This window comes from Thamnophis sirtalis, unplaced genomic scaffold (genome assembly GCF_051295495.1).
Source record: "Thamnophis sirtalis isolate CommonGarterSnake01/CBP01778 unplaced genomic scaffold, rThaSir2_p1.2 scaffold_14, whole genome shotgun sequence".
NCBI lineage: Eukaryota > Metazoa > Chordata > Lepidosauria > Squamata > Natricidae > Thamnophis > Thamnophis sirtalis.
This window is the reverse complement of record NW_028261394.1, coordinates 21,996,424-22,014,295: the sequence shown is the minus strand read 5'-3', so window position 1 is coordinate 22,014,295 and position 17,872 is coordinate 21,996,424. Positions and strand designations below refer to the sequence as shown.

The 17,872-nt window shown below is 45.9% G+C and overlaps 1 protein-coding gene across 1 annotated transcript in view; it reads right to left on the bottom strand.

The window, feature by feature from the left end:
* Positions 1-407: 407 nt before the first annotated feature.
* KCTD5 (potassium channel tetramerization domain containing 5) overlaps positions 408-17,872 on the bottom strand; it is a 35,555-nt gene continuing 18,090 nt past the window's right edge. Inside the window, exons 5-6 of the mRNA XM_014072128.2 lie at positions 5,240-5,365; positions 408-2,919 (exon numbers count right to left, since the gene is read on the bottom strand). Coding sequence (XP_013927603.1) covers positions 2,890-2,919; positions 5,240-5,365 — 156 coding nt within the window. The 3' untranslated portion in view covers positions 408-2,889. The remainder of the gene's footprint in view (positions 2,920-5,239; positions 5,366-17,872) is intronic.

Below are 17,872 nucleotides of genomic sequence, written 5' to 3'. Positions count from 1 at the left end.
GTGAGCCATGGCAGCTGGAATTTAGAACATCTGGGCCCTGAAGCAGTCCATGATATTTGGAATGAGAGGGTTTCTTAGGGAAAAGAACCAGCCAAGATTCTGCTTGAGAACCCCTGGGAAAGTGTCAATAGAACTGATCCCAAAGGCTTGATCTCTATGGGGTTCCACTTGTTAAGGAACTATGGCCTCCTGGTAAGCAGAGAACTTGTAGCTGAGAATTTTCTACCAATTCCACAGTAGATGCAAATAATGTTTTTTGCAACATTCAAGTCTCAAAATGCAGGGCTCTGTAGGCTAAAATCCAGTCAAAATAGGGAGGTCCCATTTCCGGAGTAAATTACTAAAACTGAAAAGAACTTGCACTTCCCTGTTAGGGAAAAGAAGCCTATGACCTTCAGACAACTCCCTCTTCTGCGGTTTTTGTTCTTTTATTGAGCATCATCATTGTCTTATGTGTTATATCAGTTTTATGGGGTCACACTACACAATATTAAAGCATATAAAAAAGGATTTAACCTTCACTGTAAAAAATAAATAAAATGAATGCAAAAGTTAGACAAAAGAACTGAAAAGAAGAACAGGTTTGCTAACACCCATGTTTATCATTCAAAATACAGAATAGGTGCAGAAACCTTCAAAGACAAGTGTCAATTTAAGTTATTAAAATTACCCAATTCCCTTGGTAAGACCCATCAACTTTCTATAACAGTGTTTGTTGAAATGAGGAAGACAACATGTGGAAAGAGACTACCATAAAAGAGTGATAATCAATAGTTAATGGATTATTTTAAACTTTTTTTTCCAGGAAGCTAAGTGTCATGCCCTATAACATTACATAGTCTTGAAAAATACAAAGAAAAATTCCATGCTTTTTAGGTTAATTTGATGATATAATTTCCAAGATATAAACTTTAAAATCTGATGTTATATTGTTCACATACTACTCCCACCCCCTCCCCAACTCAGCAAGAAATAACACCAAAATGAGCACAAAGGAAGATTTAAAATCCTCCATAAGAATAGCCCTAATGTTGTACGTTTCTGAACTGCCACTCTTCAAAAGTGAGTCAATGTCAGTCAATATTCCCTTCCCCTCCCTGCTCTTGCAAGGCAATCTTCAGAAATGGCAAGGACGGGGTGGGAGGTAGGAACCTCACTCATTCCAAAGCCAACCCTTGAGCTCGTGCTGAAGGGGATACAACAGAGGGGGGAGGAGGGGCTCCACTGCCCCATCCTGAGCTTGGCTCCTGTCCCCTTTCAGGCTGGCATGGAATGATAATGAGCTGGCTAATTACTAATAACTTTAAGGGGTTTAAAAAGAGGCTGGGCAAGTAGGATTCTAAGCACCATCTTTTAGAGAAGGTATGCCGTTAGTCTTTCAAGCCATTCTACTTCTCTTCTAGAATGTTCCACAAAGCCAAGGTCAGTTCAGTGGCAACTTTTCCAAGAGGCATGGCCCTATACACAAACCTGTTTCTCAGTTCCTCTCAAAGCAATACCTCTTTCAGGGGGAAAATTGGCGATAGATATGAAAAGATGTAAAAAGGGCCCGGGTGTATGTACAGTTGTCCTATGTAATTCCATTTTAATCAATTCAGCATCTTTAAAAAGTACTGAGAAGGCCTTGCAATCTTCCGTGCTGTTTAATGTCATCTCCAAACAGGAGGCTAGAAGATGTAGCCAACTTGCCCATTCTTTTGGGCCCAAAGATTTTACCAAAAGCAGGCAGACAAGGTATATTTGAGACAGCGCGTGTGAATTATAAAACAAGTATTACATAAGTTGTTTAATAGAAGTTTAAATTATGGGTTGGATGCTTTAAAGTCTCAAACAAGCAGGGAGTCTTCTCTAAAGAAGAAAGAGAAGTCTGAAGTAGATTCCTCTTCAAGCTATTCTGAAAGGCTTGTCAAGGGTTCCATTTCAACACAGTGCTCTAAAAAGATCCAGTTGTGTTTTTTCACATTTACTAGAAGCTTCTCTTAATGAAACTATGGTTCATTTTGGCAGTATTTGCCAAAACATTAGAAAGAACTGCATAGATAAGAATATAGAAATAACTGTAAACATCTGTTTAAGAATCAGAAGAGTTCTTACTTTCTGCTGCATAAATTCTATGCTTTCAGGCACCCAGACCTTCCTTCCCGACCCTCTGGACTGAGCAGCCATTAAGGCTAAAATATGAGGCCTAACTTCAGCTTTGCCACTATCAATATTTGCAGAAATTTTCAAAAAACATGGTGGGCAGCAGCCATGCATTTGAAAGGCAAGATGTCGTATCATTTGTAAACAAAACTGGTCTTCAATCCTTAAGTGTAGTCAAACTGACATTGGTAAGATCAAGCAATCTGAAGGCCAACTCTAGAAATGCAGGCAAAAAGAGATTTCTCCCCTTTGGATAATAAAGGAAGCAAGGGGAAGAGGGGAAAGGAATCAGGGAGGAGAGAAACGCATATTTTGTGTATCCTGACAGAGGAATACTTATTCCCTAAAACATTCTGACATGAGAACTGCAAAGGAATGTGTAGGAGAAGTCCACAGAGGCTGCTAGTAACAGAGGCCTGTATACGGACTGGAGTAGCACCAATAAGTTGTCCTTGGACCACCTGCAGGAACTAACCCCCCCCCCCCCATAGCTCCCCACAAACCAGCACAACTTCCTCTGGCCGGCACTGGAGAAAGTGCTGCAGCTCTACAAGGCGGAAGTGAAGAGGAGAGCCGAGTCCTTCTGTGGAGGTCAGAATGATGCAGGCAAGCAGGCCTGCTCCGGCCACAACATTTTCAAAGGTTACAAATCCATCTTGTCTGCACAAGAGACTCCCACTTGGCACCAAGCCTCTTCGTGTGGTGATGCAAATAAAAGAATCTTCTGCATTCAATACTGTGATTCAATTACATTCTCGAACCTCGTTCCTGCAAAATCTGGGGTGGGATTACAGTGAGAAATTAGATTTGACAAAATCTTCCAAGTGGATTTGTATACTAAATATTGTTTACTTTATTCTTCTTTATTCTTTATTCTATATTAGAAAAAGAAAACCCATGCCTCCGACCAACACAAAGTCAGCAAACTTTAGTCACCAAGCATAAATATCTCAGCCATGAAGAGTTTGTGCAGTTCCTGCCACCAAGACCCAGGAACCCCACCACCTTCTGCCAGGAAAGATGTCGCTTACAAGATGACTGGAGGCGCTTTGTGACACAAAGCTTGTTTTAATCATCTTTATCCCAAAGCAGTCTGACCATCAGCCCTACTGGAGGGAAAGTGTCTGAGAAACCCTGCACTAAAATGTTTTGTCCCTGTCCGTCTGGAACCTGAGTCCCTGGCCCTGGCACTATTCCACAATGGGAAGAATGATACGTCAATCCGCTTTTACCCAGTATTGGGAGTTAAGGGATGTAGAAATACAAAAACAAGAGGCAACACTGTGAGAGGGGGATGGGAAGCAGTAAGTGGCACTTTGACCTCTGCCTTCACACTTAATCTAGCATTATAGGAGGAAAGTCCAAAATAGGAGGAGCCTGGGAGCATCTTTGTATGCTAACAAATTTTATTAAAAGGCAAAAGAAAAGCAGGTGCAGTGAAGTTGCTTCTTACAGCTCCTCAAAGATGGCAGAACATGGACAATAATGGCAAATAATGCAACATATCCTTGAATGACCTCAACGGAATATGGAGACACCTTGCTGGATTTTGGCTTGGCAAGTATCACAATCTGAGAAATCAAATAGCCAAACTAGTTCTTTTCGCAATACTTCTGTCACATTCTTAGAAAAACCAGCAGTCAAGGTTGCTGGTTTGCAAGGTTAGGACTGACAGAACTCTAAGGTACTGCAAAGCCCCAGATTTTCCAATCACATTTTTTAAGAACTAGGACTGTGCGATCTCCTGTTTCAATCAGATCGCTTTTGATTTTTCACTGGAGTTTCTAGTTCTATAGTTTCTGTCTAAAATGCTCATATAAACTCATTTTTCTCCTTCTCCAGCTCTCACCATCAGTCTCTTTTTATTAAAGTTTATTCCAGAAGAATTAGAAGATGGCTTAGTCATTTCATGTTGATGCACAAAGTAAAACTATGGCTGCCATGGTAATAAAAAGCAAGTAAAATACCCTTAAAATCTAGTCTGCAATCTTAAAATAGCTGAATCCTTAGCCCCCGTGATCTGCCCAGTTCTGCCTCACCTGAGGATGGAGAGCCACCTGCACCCTCTGGTCCTCTTAACTAGAGTGGCTGTTATTCCTGATGGCAGCCCTCCTGTGGCCTTTGGCAGAGGAGGAGGCCAGATCTATGTGCCACAAGCAGATGCCCATTCATCTTCTGAAGATTCTTCCATTCTCCTTCAGGCCAATTTGGCCTTAAATGCCAAGGGCATTGTCTAGACATTGAAACTTCGCTAATTAAACCAACATTTACTCCCCCTGTTCAGCCTAGCAATCAACTACCCCGCCCCCAAGGAATTAGCCATGGGATGCAAACAGAATTCTTCTGTAGTGGGATGGGGGTGGGGGTGGGGGTTTAGAACTCAGGCCAGAATCTGAAACCTCAATGGGGACAAGGGCTCCAGCCGTGGGCAGAAGCAAGGCTGCTTTCTTACAAGGAATCCCATTCACATTGAAGGGTAGTAATACAGTGGGATACCATTGTATTTTGAGTTGACTGGCACATTTTGATTTCTCCTTCATATTAAGAAAAACGTTAAGGCTCATTCTGAGCTAACCTGATTGTTTTTCATTGTTGCCTGCTGAAAATAGTTTGGGGGGGAACTGTCATATTGCTGCAGTTTTTTTCATCTGTGAAAGACTCAGATTTTTGGCTCCATCCCAGTCAGGTGCCTCCCGGTCAAGGTCACATCCTGCTGCCTCAGGACTGCAGAGGCAGCGCCCGGCTTTCATAGAAACCTCTGCCTGTCCTTTGAACTGGGAGCTTCCACCCAGAATCCTACACAGAGGGCGGTGCAAGTTGGGTAGCCTTGGGGGGGGGGGGGGAATCTCTGCGGTTGTTGTTAAGGAGCTCCTTATCAGAGATTTGGGTGTCATCTTGTTTAGCATGTACGTTTTATATGTTGGGCTTTTAAATCTGTTTGCTCGGGTTAATAATAAAACTGAACAATTCTTATTCACTGGTGTGTTTGTTGTCCGAAAAGACCAGCTGCCTGGGCACCTGACCCCTGCCCTGACCCCTGACAAGCACAAAGCCATGCGCTGAGCTTTTAGGCGCTCCTCTTCTCAAGACAACTCACCTTTGCTTTCTCACTGGGCTCGCTGGCTGTGCCATAGGGCGTGTTGTGCAGCTCCTTGGAGACAACGCAGAGGAATTCTGCCTGGTCCTCGTTCCCATAATTGTAGGATGATCCGATGCTCACTAGCTGGAACAGGAAAGAGAGGCTTAGAGTTGCTGCTCTTGCTTGCCAAGGGCCCTGAGGCCTCCCACCACACAGCAACAGCACCCAAAGGCTACACTAGGCAGGGGGGAGTTCTCTCTTTATTCCCACTGAAGATATCTAACTAGCAGAGAGGAAGAGCGGGGGCCATCATTTGGGGCCTTGTTTTATTCAAGCTTAGGTCAAGAGCAATTTAGTTTCTCCTTGGATCCTCTTTATCAATCTGACCTTTTCAGGCAGCAATGAAATCTCTAGAAACTCTGCAAGAGCCACAACGTAAGGAGGCAACCAAGTCCAGGGCAAGAGGACTTAGGCAGGCTAGAGACGGAAGCACCGGTCGCAAGACAGAAGTAAACAGCATTCCTTTATTTTACAAATAAAGCTAAATCTCAAGAACATAATTTCTTAGAATACTTTCATTCTGGAGTTTAGTCTTCTGGGAAGGAATTCTGCGGAAGCTGACTGCTAGCTTGCTCCAGCTGGAGCAGAAGCCATAAAACAGAATTCACTTCAACTCGAGAGAGTAGAGAAAAAAGAGACATTTGTGAAAGATGCAGAACTGACTTCACCAGTGATTAAACTTGTTTACAAAACAAACTTTACAGGGTTTGACTTTCAGACTCATTTAATGTACAAAGTACAGCCTCCAGTTATTCTCCCAACTAATTCTAAAAATCCGTCTTCTCTTTAGGCTTGCAGTTAATATAAAACGTTAATTTTGTTACATTAAACATGATCACAGTCCAGAAGTAAAGAACAAACCTTCATTTGGCTACAATTAACACAGCTCCATTGATCAAATTTATACAACCTCCCATTTCACAGATGTGACTCTGGGCATCATACAGTAAAAACAGTAATTAATTAACAATAAAATAAAACATTATTCAAGCCATTGGAACAACCTGGGAATCTCTAGATTTATTATTTTTCTTAAGCCCCCAGGGCCTGGATTCTGCAGTGTAGCATTTCAGGTCAGAGGTCAGGAACCTCCTCTCCCCCTTTGGGTCGAGCAGACTAGAAAATCAACTCCACAGGTTAAAGCTCCTTTGACCAAGGTTGGCTCTATGACCAAAGCCTTCCAAGTCTGATGGTGGCTCCCGCTTCTCCTCCTTATCCCTTCAGTGAATTAGGGAGGGACGGTGGCCACTGCACAGGTATACCATTTGTCTGTTTTTGGGCAGGTTTGTGAGACAGTCCAGGTAGTTATTGCTCACCCTCTAAAAGCTGGCGCAATCAGTGTCAGGCCTGCATTTATATTCCTTTTAGAATTTTGGCCTGCCACACTTTCTCTTATTTCATTATGCTGGTTCTTTAAGTATAGTCAATGGGAGGGGGGGATAGAAGGAGAAGGATTTTGGAATGTATTGTTTTTCATTCTTTACTAGAAGCAAGGTCATCCTTTGTCTCCACACTAGTACACCTGACTGGAAGAAGCTGAGCATGGACGCCAGCGTGGAAGAAGGAGATTGGACCATGTGATGGACTGTGGGTGTGGGGACAAGATCATGAACTTTTAACTGGGTGGGATTCTGATGTAACTTCCAGAGTTGGGATCCCACAGCACGATGCCAACATGCCTGTTTTATTAAATTGGAACTTTAATCATAGTTTTGCCTTCAACTCTGATTTAATTCTACATGGTATTTGGAACGCTGACATCATTCCAACTCTCTCTTCAAAATAAATCACCAGCATCCCTCCCTCGCGGGGGGGGGGGGGGGGGGCTGGTGAGGTTTGCTGTTTCTCCAACGCTGAACCACACTGGTCAGCGTAAAATATCAGCGAACAATTAGGAGAAAGCCTTTGAGATAAGAAGCTGAGATGAGATGTCTCTCTACAAATCTTCAAAGGTGAAGCAATTAATACCAACATGCAAATTAATGGCAACAGTTGGTAAAATAATTGCCATGTTCCATCAAATTATCACTTCTGCTCAGAAACATTGAAAACCTGAGCAAACCCATTTTCCTCATCTTTCAAACCAAAGTGAGGCCCAGGAGCAACAGGCAGCTTGGCAAGCAGCCTCATGCAGCCAGTAATGCTTCTGGAAAAGTAATAATCCCCAGAAGCAGTTGGTACTAAATGCGGCCACACGTGCAATCTTGGGCACCCAAAGAGCAAAGTATGTAACAACGTCACTGCACTGGCTCCACTGGGCGCCATTTTGTTCTGGATCCAATGCCAGGTGTTGGCTATGATTTAAAGGCCCAGATGGCAGAGGCCAGGCTACTGTATCTCTGGAACCACCTTCAGCCCAATTTCCTGGCCCATCCCACCCAGGGCGGGAGGATATGGTGTGGATGGTCAGTTGAAGAATTCTGAGTGGTGGGGTCCAGAAAGAGAGCCTCCTTTGCCGTTGCCCCACCCTGTGGAACACTCTCTCCCCAGAGACGAGGTGGGACCCCTTTTGGAAAGGTTTGAAAACATGCCTTTCCTCTCCTGCTTGGGGAGCACAGAGGAGCAGACAGAGGTGGAGCTGATTAGCACCCTGAAAGCCTCCCTCCATCCCACCCACCCCAGCCTCCAATTAACTGAATTATAATCAACCTTGCCTCTTTTTAAATTTTGCATACTGGCTTTTAATGTCTTAATATTTTATTTGCACACTATCCAGAGTCCCTCTGTGGGAGAGATCAGCTGTTTCAAAATTTGATACCTAAGTAAAATAAATGTAAGAAAATAAATTCACCCCCACTGCCGTTGTAATTCTGAAAGTAGGCTGCCAAGTGTCTCCAATCCTCCCTCCCTCCCCCCCCCCTCTCTCTCACACACACACCAGCTCCAGCTGCTCTACTAACCACCAAACAGCTGATCCACGCAGCAGGGCTTCCTCTGGGACCGCATGCTTTTCAATGTGGCCTTTCTCCTCTACAGGTTGTATCAATCTGACCAAAACCCTGGTTTACCAGGGAAGACCCTGTGAATTATCGTGGATAGAAATGCTCAAATATATCAAACCCTGAAAAATCTATATTAAAAAAAAGAGCTTCAGGAGGTTTATGCAGAAGAAAAAAATTATGCAATAAAGACTAAACAAAGAAAACAAAAGCTAAACAAAAAAAAATTACTGCCTATTCTGGCACCTCAATTTCTGATCTTCAGCTAGCTATAACTCACCTGACAACAATAATTTAATCTCTGCTGATTCTTGGGATGGACATTTCAGCCATTTATTCAAGACATCTCTGGGTGGGGATCATTCAATAGCAGTAGACTTATATACCGCTTCATAGGCCTTTCAGGCCTCTCTAAGCGGTTTACAGAGAGTCAGCATATTGCCCCCAACAATCTGGGTCCTCATTTTACCCACCTCGGAAGGATGGAAGGCTGAGTCAACCCTGAGCCAGTGAGATTTGAACCGCTGACCTGCTGATCTAGCAGTAGCCTGCAGTGCTGCATTTAACCACTGCCCCACCTTGGCTCATTCAGTTTTGCTACCCTTCCTCAATGGACCCATCTCATGTATAAAACATCCAAAATAAATTTTTCAATTGGAAAAAGGGCAAATCTCTCAGCAAAAACAATTATACTAGAATTTCCAAAATCCAACCCCACCTCTGCTAGCTCCTCTCTTCATCTCCAGAAATAACTCTTTCCAGATCCCAAAATTCGGCTTAATTCCATCTTTCTTCCCATGGACAAAACAGGAGATCAGTCTTATCCTATAAACTATCATCCTACCAGCCTCTCATCTGCAATCAGTAGCTTAAAGATCAGTTTTCATATTATAAACTTTCTGATTCTAAGCTTTCCAAAAACATCCTAGCCTCAAAGCAGGCAAGGTTCAGACCAGGTCATTCGACAATTAACAACAACAACAACAACTGGTGGGAACATAAGCTTGACTGGTGGGAACATAAGCCTGAAAAAGTCACCGAAAATCAGATGGTCAAGATCTAATGGGATTTTCGTATACAAACGGACAAAATACTGGCGCATAATACACCAGACATCACACTGGTTGAGAAAAATAAGGTTACAATCATAGACATCGCAATACCAGGTGACAGCAGGGTCGACGAGAAGGAATATGAAAAAATCGCGAAATACTAGGACTTAAAAATCGAAATTCAACGATTATTCCAGAGGTGATCGGCACACTGGGTGCTATTCCAAAAGCACTGGAATTACATTTAAAACCGTTAAAAATTGACAAAATCACCATCAGTCAAATGCAAAAAGCTGCACTGCTTGGATCTGCACACATATTACGAAAATACGTTATGACGTCCTAGGCCCCTGGGCCCGACTAGTAACCAATGCCAAATCCGGTGAAACAACTGGCCGCTGTGATACAATTGTATAATAATAATAATATAATCCCCTCCAAGGAGCTTTACCTTGTCGTGGTGGATGGGCTTGCACGCTCTAATCATCCTAAGGGCAAAGGAAAAAGGCAGAGGTAGTTGCTGCCAGAGTCACAGTGGATGACTCTGGTTAGTGCTTAACTGCAGGGGGAGGCGAGAGAACAACGGGCCTCCTTTACTCTAGCTTTATGATTACTTGAGCAGAGCTAAGCAAGGGTTAAAAGGCGAAAAATTCCTTATGCAAAGGAGGCACTTGGTTCTCTCGCCTCCTCCTGCAGAGGGCACTTTGTTTAGAGGCTTTTTTTTAAACAGTTAAGCATCACCATCCACATGGTGACTCTAGCAGCAACTATCCTAGCCTGGCTAGAGCAGCTCTTGCCTTTTTCTTTTTACATTTTCATCGTGGCAGACAAGAGGAGAGTTGAAATTCTTTGACACAGCTGGAAAAGGTATGTGGGTCGGAGGGAGGGGGCAGGGGGGAGGAATTCAAAATTATTTGTAAGTAATTGTAATTTGTTTTATTATAAGTAATTTGTGTGTGTGTGTGTGTGTGTGTGTGTGTGTGTGTGTGTGTGTGTGTGTGTTTTACCCGCCTCTGCTGGCGCGCCTGGCACTTTATTTTTTATTTTTTAAAGCCATGCCGCCGCGCCTCGCCATCGAGCGGGACACGCTGATTTCCGGCGATACAGCGGATCCCGTTGTATGGCCGGGGCGGCAGCATGCACTTTAAGGTGCCAGCGCACCTCCCGGCCATAAAACAGGATGTGTTTCGTTCTATGGCGGGGCGCGGCGGCATGCACTTTGAAGTGCCGGCGTGCCTTCCCGTCATTCAGCAGGTCCTACTAAATGGCCGGAAGGCATGCTGGCACTTTAAAGTGCATGCCACCGCGTCCCACCATAGAGTGAAACACGTCCTGCTTTATGGCTGGGAGGTACGCTGGGACTTTAAAGTGCATGCCACCGCCCCGGGCCCGGCCATACTCATGAGTGTGGCTCCGAATGGCAAGCTCTCCGGTGGTGGTGGTGCTGGCGGCAGCAGCAGCAGCAGCAGCAATGGCAAGAGCCCCGCCACCCAGCCGAATTCGCCAAAAGTGGCACCAGCAGCAACGGGACATGCTCGGGGAAGGGAGAGCCAGAGCCCGCTGCCCGGATTTGCGCTCCAGCCGCCGTCGCCGCTTCTGCTGCTGCTGTAGCCACCAGAGACTCCTTCCCCTCCGCCGCCCGCATGGGATGGGGAATGAGCACGCAAAAGGAGGAAAAGGAAAGGGTGACGGCTCCAGGACCCAGCAACCCGTGGGAGCGCCGGAGGAACTGGCCAGAGTTTGGTGTGGAAAGGATTTCTTTGCCTCCGTCCCACCCTCCGGCGGCTTAAAGGAGCAGGACCTGGTTACCAGGCAGCCGGCGCTGCAGTGGCAACCACGTTACCACAGGCTTTGTTACATACGCACCTGGGCTCTGCCCAAGAAGCGATGCCTCCAAAGGGTTGTCACCTGGGGCCGCCTTGCCTCGTTTCCTCTGCCCCGCCAGGTTGCGGAAAAATGAGCAGCTCAATTCTCTGCTCTCATTTTCCTCAGTCTCCACGCTATTGGGGTTTGTGTGTGTGGGGGGGGGGGGAGGGTTAAACCATCGCCTTGTGCCAGAATTGATAGGAAATAAAAGGCTGAATTGTTTTTAGCCTACTTACCTCCCCAATATGCAAAAGATCACTTGGAGTTAAGTAAGACCTTTAAATGATATTGCTTCAAAACGCTTAAGAAACTTGGTTTCCCTACCTTTCAAGGAAGGCTTGGCGTTTAACTAGTTCTAATCCATCTCAGTAACAGATGATATTTCTTCAGGCAACCGGCAAACTATGATTTAGGTTTAAGGATTGGATTCTGAAACGTTTTGCTGAGATGGCATATCTGCCAAATCAAGGAACAAAATCATGCCCCCTCCCCCAAGCAATTTTGTCCTGTTTTGTTTTGTTCTCTTCTTGGTTATTTTCTGTGAGTTTGTATTTTATCCCTTGAATAAAAAAAATGGAAAAAAATATGTGAAGTTACTTAGCCTAATACACTAATGTGTTGTGACTCAGCAGATGTCTGCTCTGAGTCTTTTTGGGATACAAGATTCATTATGCAGCTGGGGCTGGTTAGAGGCAAGTTTGGAGATAAAAGGACGGATGCTGCCACGCCCTAGTCGCTGGAGTCAACGTTCCTTCGTGTGTTCCTTGTTTGGTACAACATTGCTTGATTATTAATCATGATTTATGGAAGATACACTTGGATAAGTGCTTGGGTGTTTCATGTAATCCTGATTCGTCTAGACTTTGGAAGAAGTGCATTGCTTGTAAGAGTTTTGTTTTGCATTCTTGTCGGAGACTTGTATTTATGTTATTTTTGGGCTCGAAGCCAGTTTGAACTGAGAACTGATAAAGAAAGTTTCTTTTAAGATTGTCTGCCATTTGTTAAGAGCCGTGAAGGGGGGGACAGAACACTAATGTAACACATCTTGTTCACACATCATGATCAGTTCTAAACTATGGATTTATAGATCACAATTGCTGTGTTCATATAATAGGTTAAGCCAAAAACCGATCATAGATTAGATGATTGAGCCAAACCAGTATGTCCCTTGATTTATACTTTATAACAAAATGAAGCCCCTTTGCCTTAGTACATGTTCATACATCTTATTCATCCCTAGGCAAATGAAAGATTATTTCACTACTTGATATATGGAAAAGAGGAAGTCGCCATGAAGTTTTAAGACACATTAACTTGCTGTCAGGAATCTTTCCAATATCCCACAAAGAAGACATGATTTTTTGTTAATTTGTTTAAGCAAACAGTTGAAGTTCCTTCAAGTGTTTTGGAATAGATTCTTCTACGTATAGCTCACATTTCTTATTTAGCTGATGATACTTCTGTTAACATTAACCCATTGTAAAAATAGCAGCAATTGAATGTTTTACCACAATCAACACATTACATGACTGGAGTAAAGTTAGCGGCAGGGCGGCTTTTGCCTCTTGAAAGCAGGCAAAAGCCGCCCCGCGTCCCGCCTCTATGTCGGACATGGCGTCCCGCCTCTATGTAGGACATAGCGCTGGGGCGGCAGGGCGGCTTTTACCCGCTTGCCTCACCAACCATAAACCTCACCGCACGTCACTGCCTAAGGGATATGCTGAACAGGTACAACCATATCAGACAGGTCTCAGGTGAAGGGCCAGACAAAATTTGCTCCACAACCCATTCAAATATGGTGAATACAAAAAAATGAAATTTATGCCGGCTGAACCGTTGCCTGGATTAATAAGGGTTCCATTGGATGCTATGGCTCCTGGGCATTCTGCGCAAAATGAGCTACAGGGCTCAGCTGCCTCTCCTAGGCAACCAGGGCATGGAGCTGACAAACTACTGGAAAAAAAGCAAAAAAGCAAAAAATCTGGACTAGGGAAGAAAACATCTCTATTATGAAAGCTTATTATCAGTCTGAGCCAACAAAACGTGGATTACAAAAACGAATGTATCAGATTTGGAAGGTGAACCACACGGACTGTGATATCAGTGAAGAAAGGCTAATGGACCAACAACGTGTAATTCTAAGCCACAAATTTTTTACTACAGCAGAATTAATAGGAATCAAAGAGAAAGCAACTAATGGTCTGAGTATACCAACAAAGAAGAGTAACATCAAGAATGATCTGCAGACTCAAAAGCAAACTGAGGAAGAGGATGCTGAAATGGATGAAGATAAAGAACAAGGAAACACTAAAGATCAAACACCAACAGATAGTGCTCAATTAGCTGAGAAAAGCATTAAATGGAAGATGCTGAAAGACTGTTGGCTTACATGAACGGTCGTTCTCTGGGTGCTGCGGGAGAGTCCAAGCATGGGTTAACACAGCCTATCTGCCCTAAGACTGTGAGTTTTTCTTGACTATGCCTCCCTTTGCCTCATTGAAATCAGTTTAAAAACGAAGCAGCAACCGTACAGGATCACCGTTCTACAGTCACTTATAGGCAATAGTCTTGAACACTTCAGAAGACCCCGGGCGGGTTTTGGACTCTCCCACAGAGCCCAGAGAATGACCGTTCAGGTAAGCCAACAGTCATTCTCCTGTGCGCTGCTTAGAGAGTCCAAGCATGGGACATACCCAAGCTATTGTGTCCCACGGTGAGAAGAGTCCAGTGTGTCCGGAACCTCTGCAACCTTTTGTAAAATTCTTCTTCTGAAAGAGGCTTCACTGAGGCAAAGGTGTCAATTTTGTAGTTTTGGATAAACGCTGTGGGGGAGGCCCACATGACCGCTCTGCAAATGTCGATAATGGACACTTGGGTCACCCATACCGTTGAGGTGGCGTTGCTCCTTGTTGAGTGTGCAGTCACACGGCTTGGCGTGGCCCTGCCCTGATGTTCGTAGGCCAACTTAATGCAGACTCGCAACCAACAGCCGATGGTATGAGATGATGCTTTGCGATCCAGCGACCCAGGATGAAACGATACAAAAAACGATTCAGAACGTCGGAATTCCTTGATCCTCTTTATATAAATGCGAACAGCACGTCTCACGTCCAACTTATGCCAGTTACGTTCCTTCGGATGTGTAGGCTTGGGACAAAAGTTGGGAAGGATTACTTCCTGAGATCTATGAAAATGAGTGTTGACCTTGGGAATGAACGTAGGGTCAAGTCTCAAGATGACCCTGTCAGGATTATAATGCATAGGTCTTCCCTGACGGAAAGAGCCGCCAGCTCAGCTACCCATTGAGCGAATGTAATGGCCACTAGAAAGGCAGTTTTAATGGTCAGATGATGGAGGCTCACCTTTCGAATTGGCTTGAAGGGTGCTCCTGTTAAGGCTCATAGAACAAACTGCAAGTTCCAGGATGGGTAGCGGTGAACCATCTGGGGACTGATATTCACCGCGCCCTTCAGGAAGCTCTTGACCTGTGGGTGTTGACTCAAGGGGCAAGAGGAACCCCTAGTGAGAATGGTGGACAAGGCCGCTACTTGACGACGGAGAGTGTTTGGAGCTAGGCCTTTGTCCAGTCCCTCCTGTAGAAAGTCCAGTAATTGCGGGACTGAAGCAGAGGTGTCTCTTATACCATTTTTCTGGCACCAGGTCGAAAAGGCGACGCATGTCGCTTCGTATATCCTAGTGGTGGAAGGCCTTCTGGACGCTTGGATAGTTTGGATGACCTTGTCAGAAAGGTTCTGTTTCCTCAGGAGATCCCCTTCAAGTGCCAGATGGCTAATTGTAGCCACTGGAGGTCCGGATGGCAGACGGCCCCTTGGCTGAGTGAGATATGCTTCTGAGGAATTTTCCATGGTTTCTGAATGGAGAGACTGACAAGGTCTGCATACCAGGACCTCCTGGGCCAGTGAGGCACTACCAGGATGACCTCCGCTAGCAGCAAGGACACTACTTGTGGAATGAGTGGGAGAGGGGGAAATGCATATAGCAGTTCTGGGGGCCACTTGCACCTCAGCACATTCGTTCCCTCCACCCGGGGCGATAGCAGGAAAAGAATCATGGCAGTTGTGTGTTGGTGTGGGTGGCAAATCGGTCTACTTGCAGTTTGCCGAATCTCCTCACAATCTGGTTGAACAGGTCCGGGTGCAGATGCCACTCGGAATGGTCGATCGTCTGTCTTCTGGTTGCTGGTTGCTGGTCCCGGATATGTGATCTGCTCTGATGGAAGCTAGGTGATGTTCTGCCCACCTGCCCAGGGACTCCGCCTCCGCCATGAGCCTCCTGGAGTGGGTGCCGCCTTGCCTGTTTATGTGGGCCTTTGTTGCTACATTGTCTGTTAGTAACAGTACATGTTGGCCCACAATCAGTGTTGAAAACCGCCGTAAGGCGAGACGGGCCGCTCTCAGCTCCAGCCAGTTTATGCTATGGGAAGCTTCTATCTGGGTCCACAGGCCTGAGTGAGCTGGCCCAGACAGTGTGCCCCCCATCTGTGAAGGCTGGCATCGGAAGTCACTACAGTTCTTTCGGGTTCCTTGAACAGGCACCCCTTCTCGACTGCCGCTGTTCTCCACCAAGATAGGGATCAAATCACTTTCCGTGGTGGCTGCACACGTCTTGGTGAGTTGCTGGCCTTTGCCCTTTGCATTGGCAGGAGGAACTACTGTAGTTCCCTGGCATGGAGCCGTGCCCAGAGAACCACCTTCAGACATGAGATCATGATGCCGAGAAGTTGTGACAGTTTGATGATCGGCACTGACCTGGGCTGCTGGCATTGACGCACTCTGCTCCGGAGATTTTTCTGCCAGTCCGGTGACAGAAATACCTGGCAAGAGATCGAGTCTATGATGGCGCCAAGGTGTTGGATCCGTGTGGTCGGATCGAGATGGTTCTTCTCTAGGTTCACTGAGAAGCCATGTTGTTGTAGAGTCCATATGGTCACCTGGACGTCTCGTCGGGCCTGGTCTCAGTTTGAGGAGTGAATGATGATGTCGTCTAGATAGCATTCTAGACGAATCGGATGGTTCCGGAGGTGGGCCGCCACCCTGCAAAGAGCTTCGTGAAGGTCCTGGGCGCAGACAAGAGGCCAAAGGGGAGAGTCCTGTACTGGTAGTGCCTCCCGTCGTAATGGAACCTCAGGAACCTCCTGTGAGCTGCATGGTGGGGATGTGCAGGTAGGCCTCCTTTAAATCTATTGATGTGAGCAGGTCTCCCTGTCTTATGCAATCCAGGATGGAGTGGAGGGATTGCATATTGAATCTTTTGTAGGCCAGATGCTGATTTAGACGTTTCAGATCCAAGATGGCCCTCCACCCCCCTGAGCTCTTCGGGACCAGGAAAAGGATGGAATAGAATCCCTGTCTTTCCTGCTCCCTCGGCACGGGTTCTATGGCCCTTATCTGGAGAAGGTAGAGAATCTCTGCCTGCATGAGGTCTCTTTTCAGGGGATTCTTTGGAGTCGGACAACGGATGAATGTCCTTTGGGGAAAGGATAGAAATTCTAACACTAGGCCCTTCCTGATTGTGTTGAGGACCCATGAATCTGTGGTGATTTCCTCTCCCACCTGTCGGTGTATAGTTGAAGCCGACCCCCTATGGGAGGAACCCGGTGATGGTCACTTGCCATGACGGAATTGGCGGGAGTTGTTGCCGACACGAAATGGCTTCCATAAGGAATGCTGTTGTTGCCTACCCCGTGCCCCGAAGGAGTTCCTATTTTGACTCCTATCGCCTCCCTGGGGGTAAGATCTATGGTAGTGAGAAGAGGTGGATGCCTGGGCGAGTTCCTGGGCTCGAAAGGACTGCTTCCGAAAGGAACCGGAGCTCTTACGCTCGTTCTTCTTTAGGGTGGCCAGAAGGATCTTTCGTTTGTCTTTCGTTTCAATGACAAACTTGTCCAGGTCATCCCCAAAGAGTTGTCCCCCTTTGAAGGGAGCGGAAACTAGCTTCCACTTTGCCTTCATGTCTGTCTGCCAGTGGCGGAGAGGTTATATTGGATGCCAACGCCCTAGACACAAACTTAGCCGCATTCAGCGAGGCGTCGGCTGAGTACTCTATAGCGGTAATGATTTTACTGAGATCGTGCCACCACCGGGATCCCCCAGAGGGAGACTTGGATCTCAGTTGTCTCAGCCAGAGAAGAGAAGCTCTTGTGAAAAAGAAGGCTGAGGTGGATGCCCTGATGGCCCAGGCAGCCGCCTGATGTGTCTTATGGCATGCTTTCTCAGATCTTTTATCTTCTGCTTTGAGACCCTCCAGGAGGTCTGCTGGCAGGTTCAAATTTGAGGTCAATGAGACCATTGGAGCATCCACCTCGGGCAACTTCAACACTTCTTCCATCCTATTTTCTACGGAATAAAGGGATTTATTCCCTCTGCTAGGATTGGTTAAGGTACCGGGCTGAGCCCACTGTCTTTGGACTACATCCATGAATAAAACTGGAACTGGAATTAACTCCTGAGTAGGAGCCGTCTCCTTGAACAGACCCTCTTTGGGGTCCTTGGAGGAGAAGGGTGTTACAGTCGCACTCTTAGGAGTGGACCCTAGTTCAGTGGCTGCTTTGGCCTCGTGAAGTATAGACTTAAACAAGGACAGCTTGAATAAACTGGTAAAGACCGGCTTATCAGGACGAAGATCCTCGTCCTCCGATAATTCGAATTCTTCAGCCTCCTCCCCTTCCCAGATCAAATCCTCTGTGGCCCACGAGGTGCCAGGAGAGGGTGGGG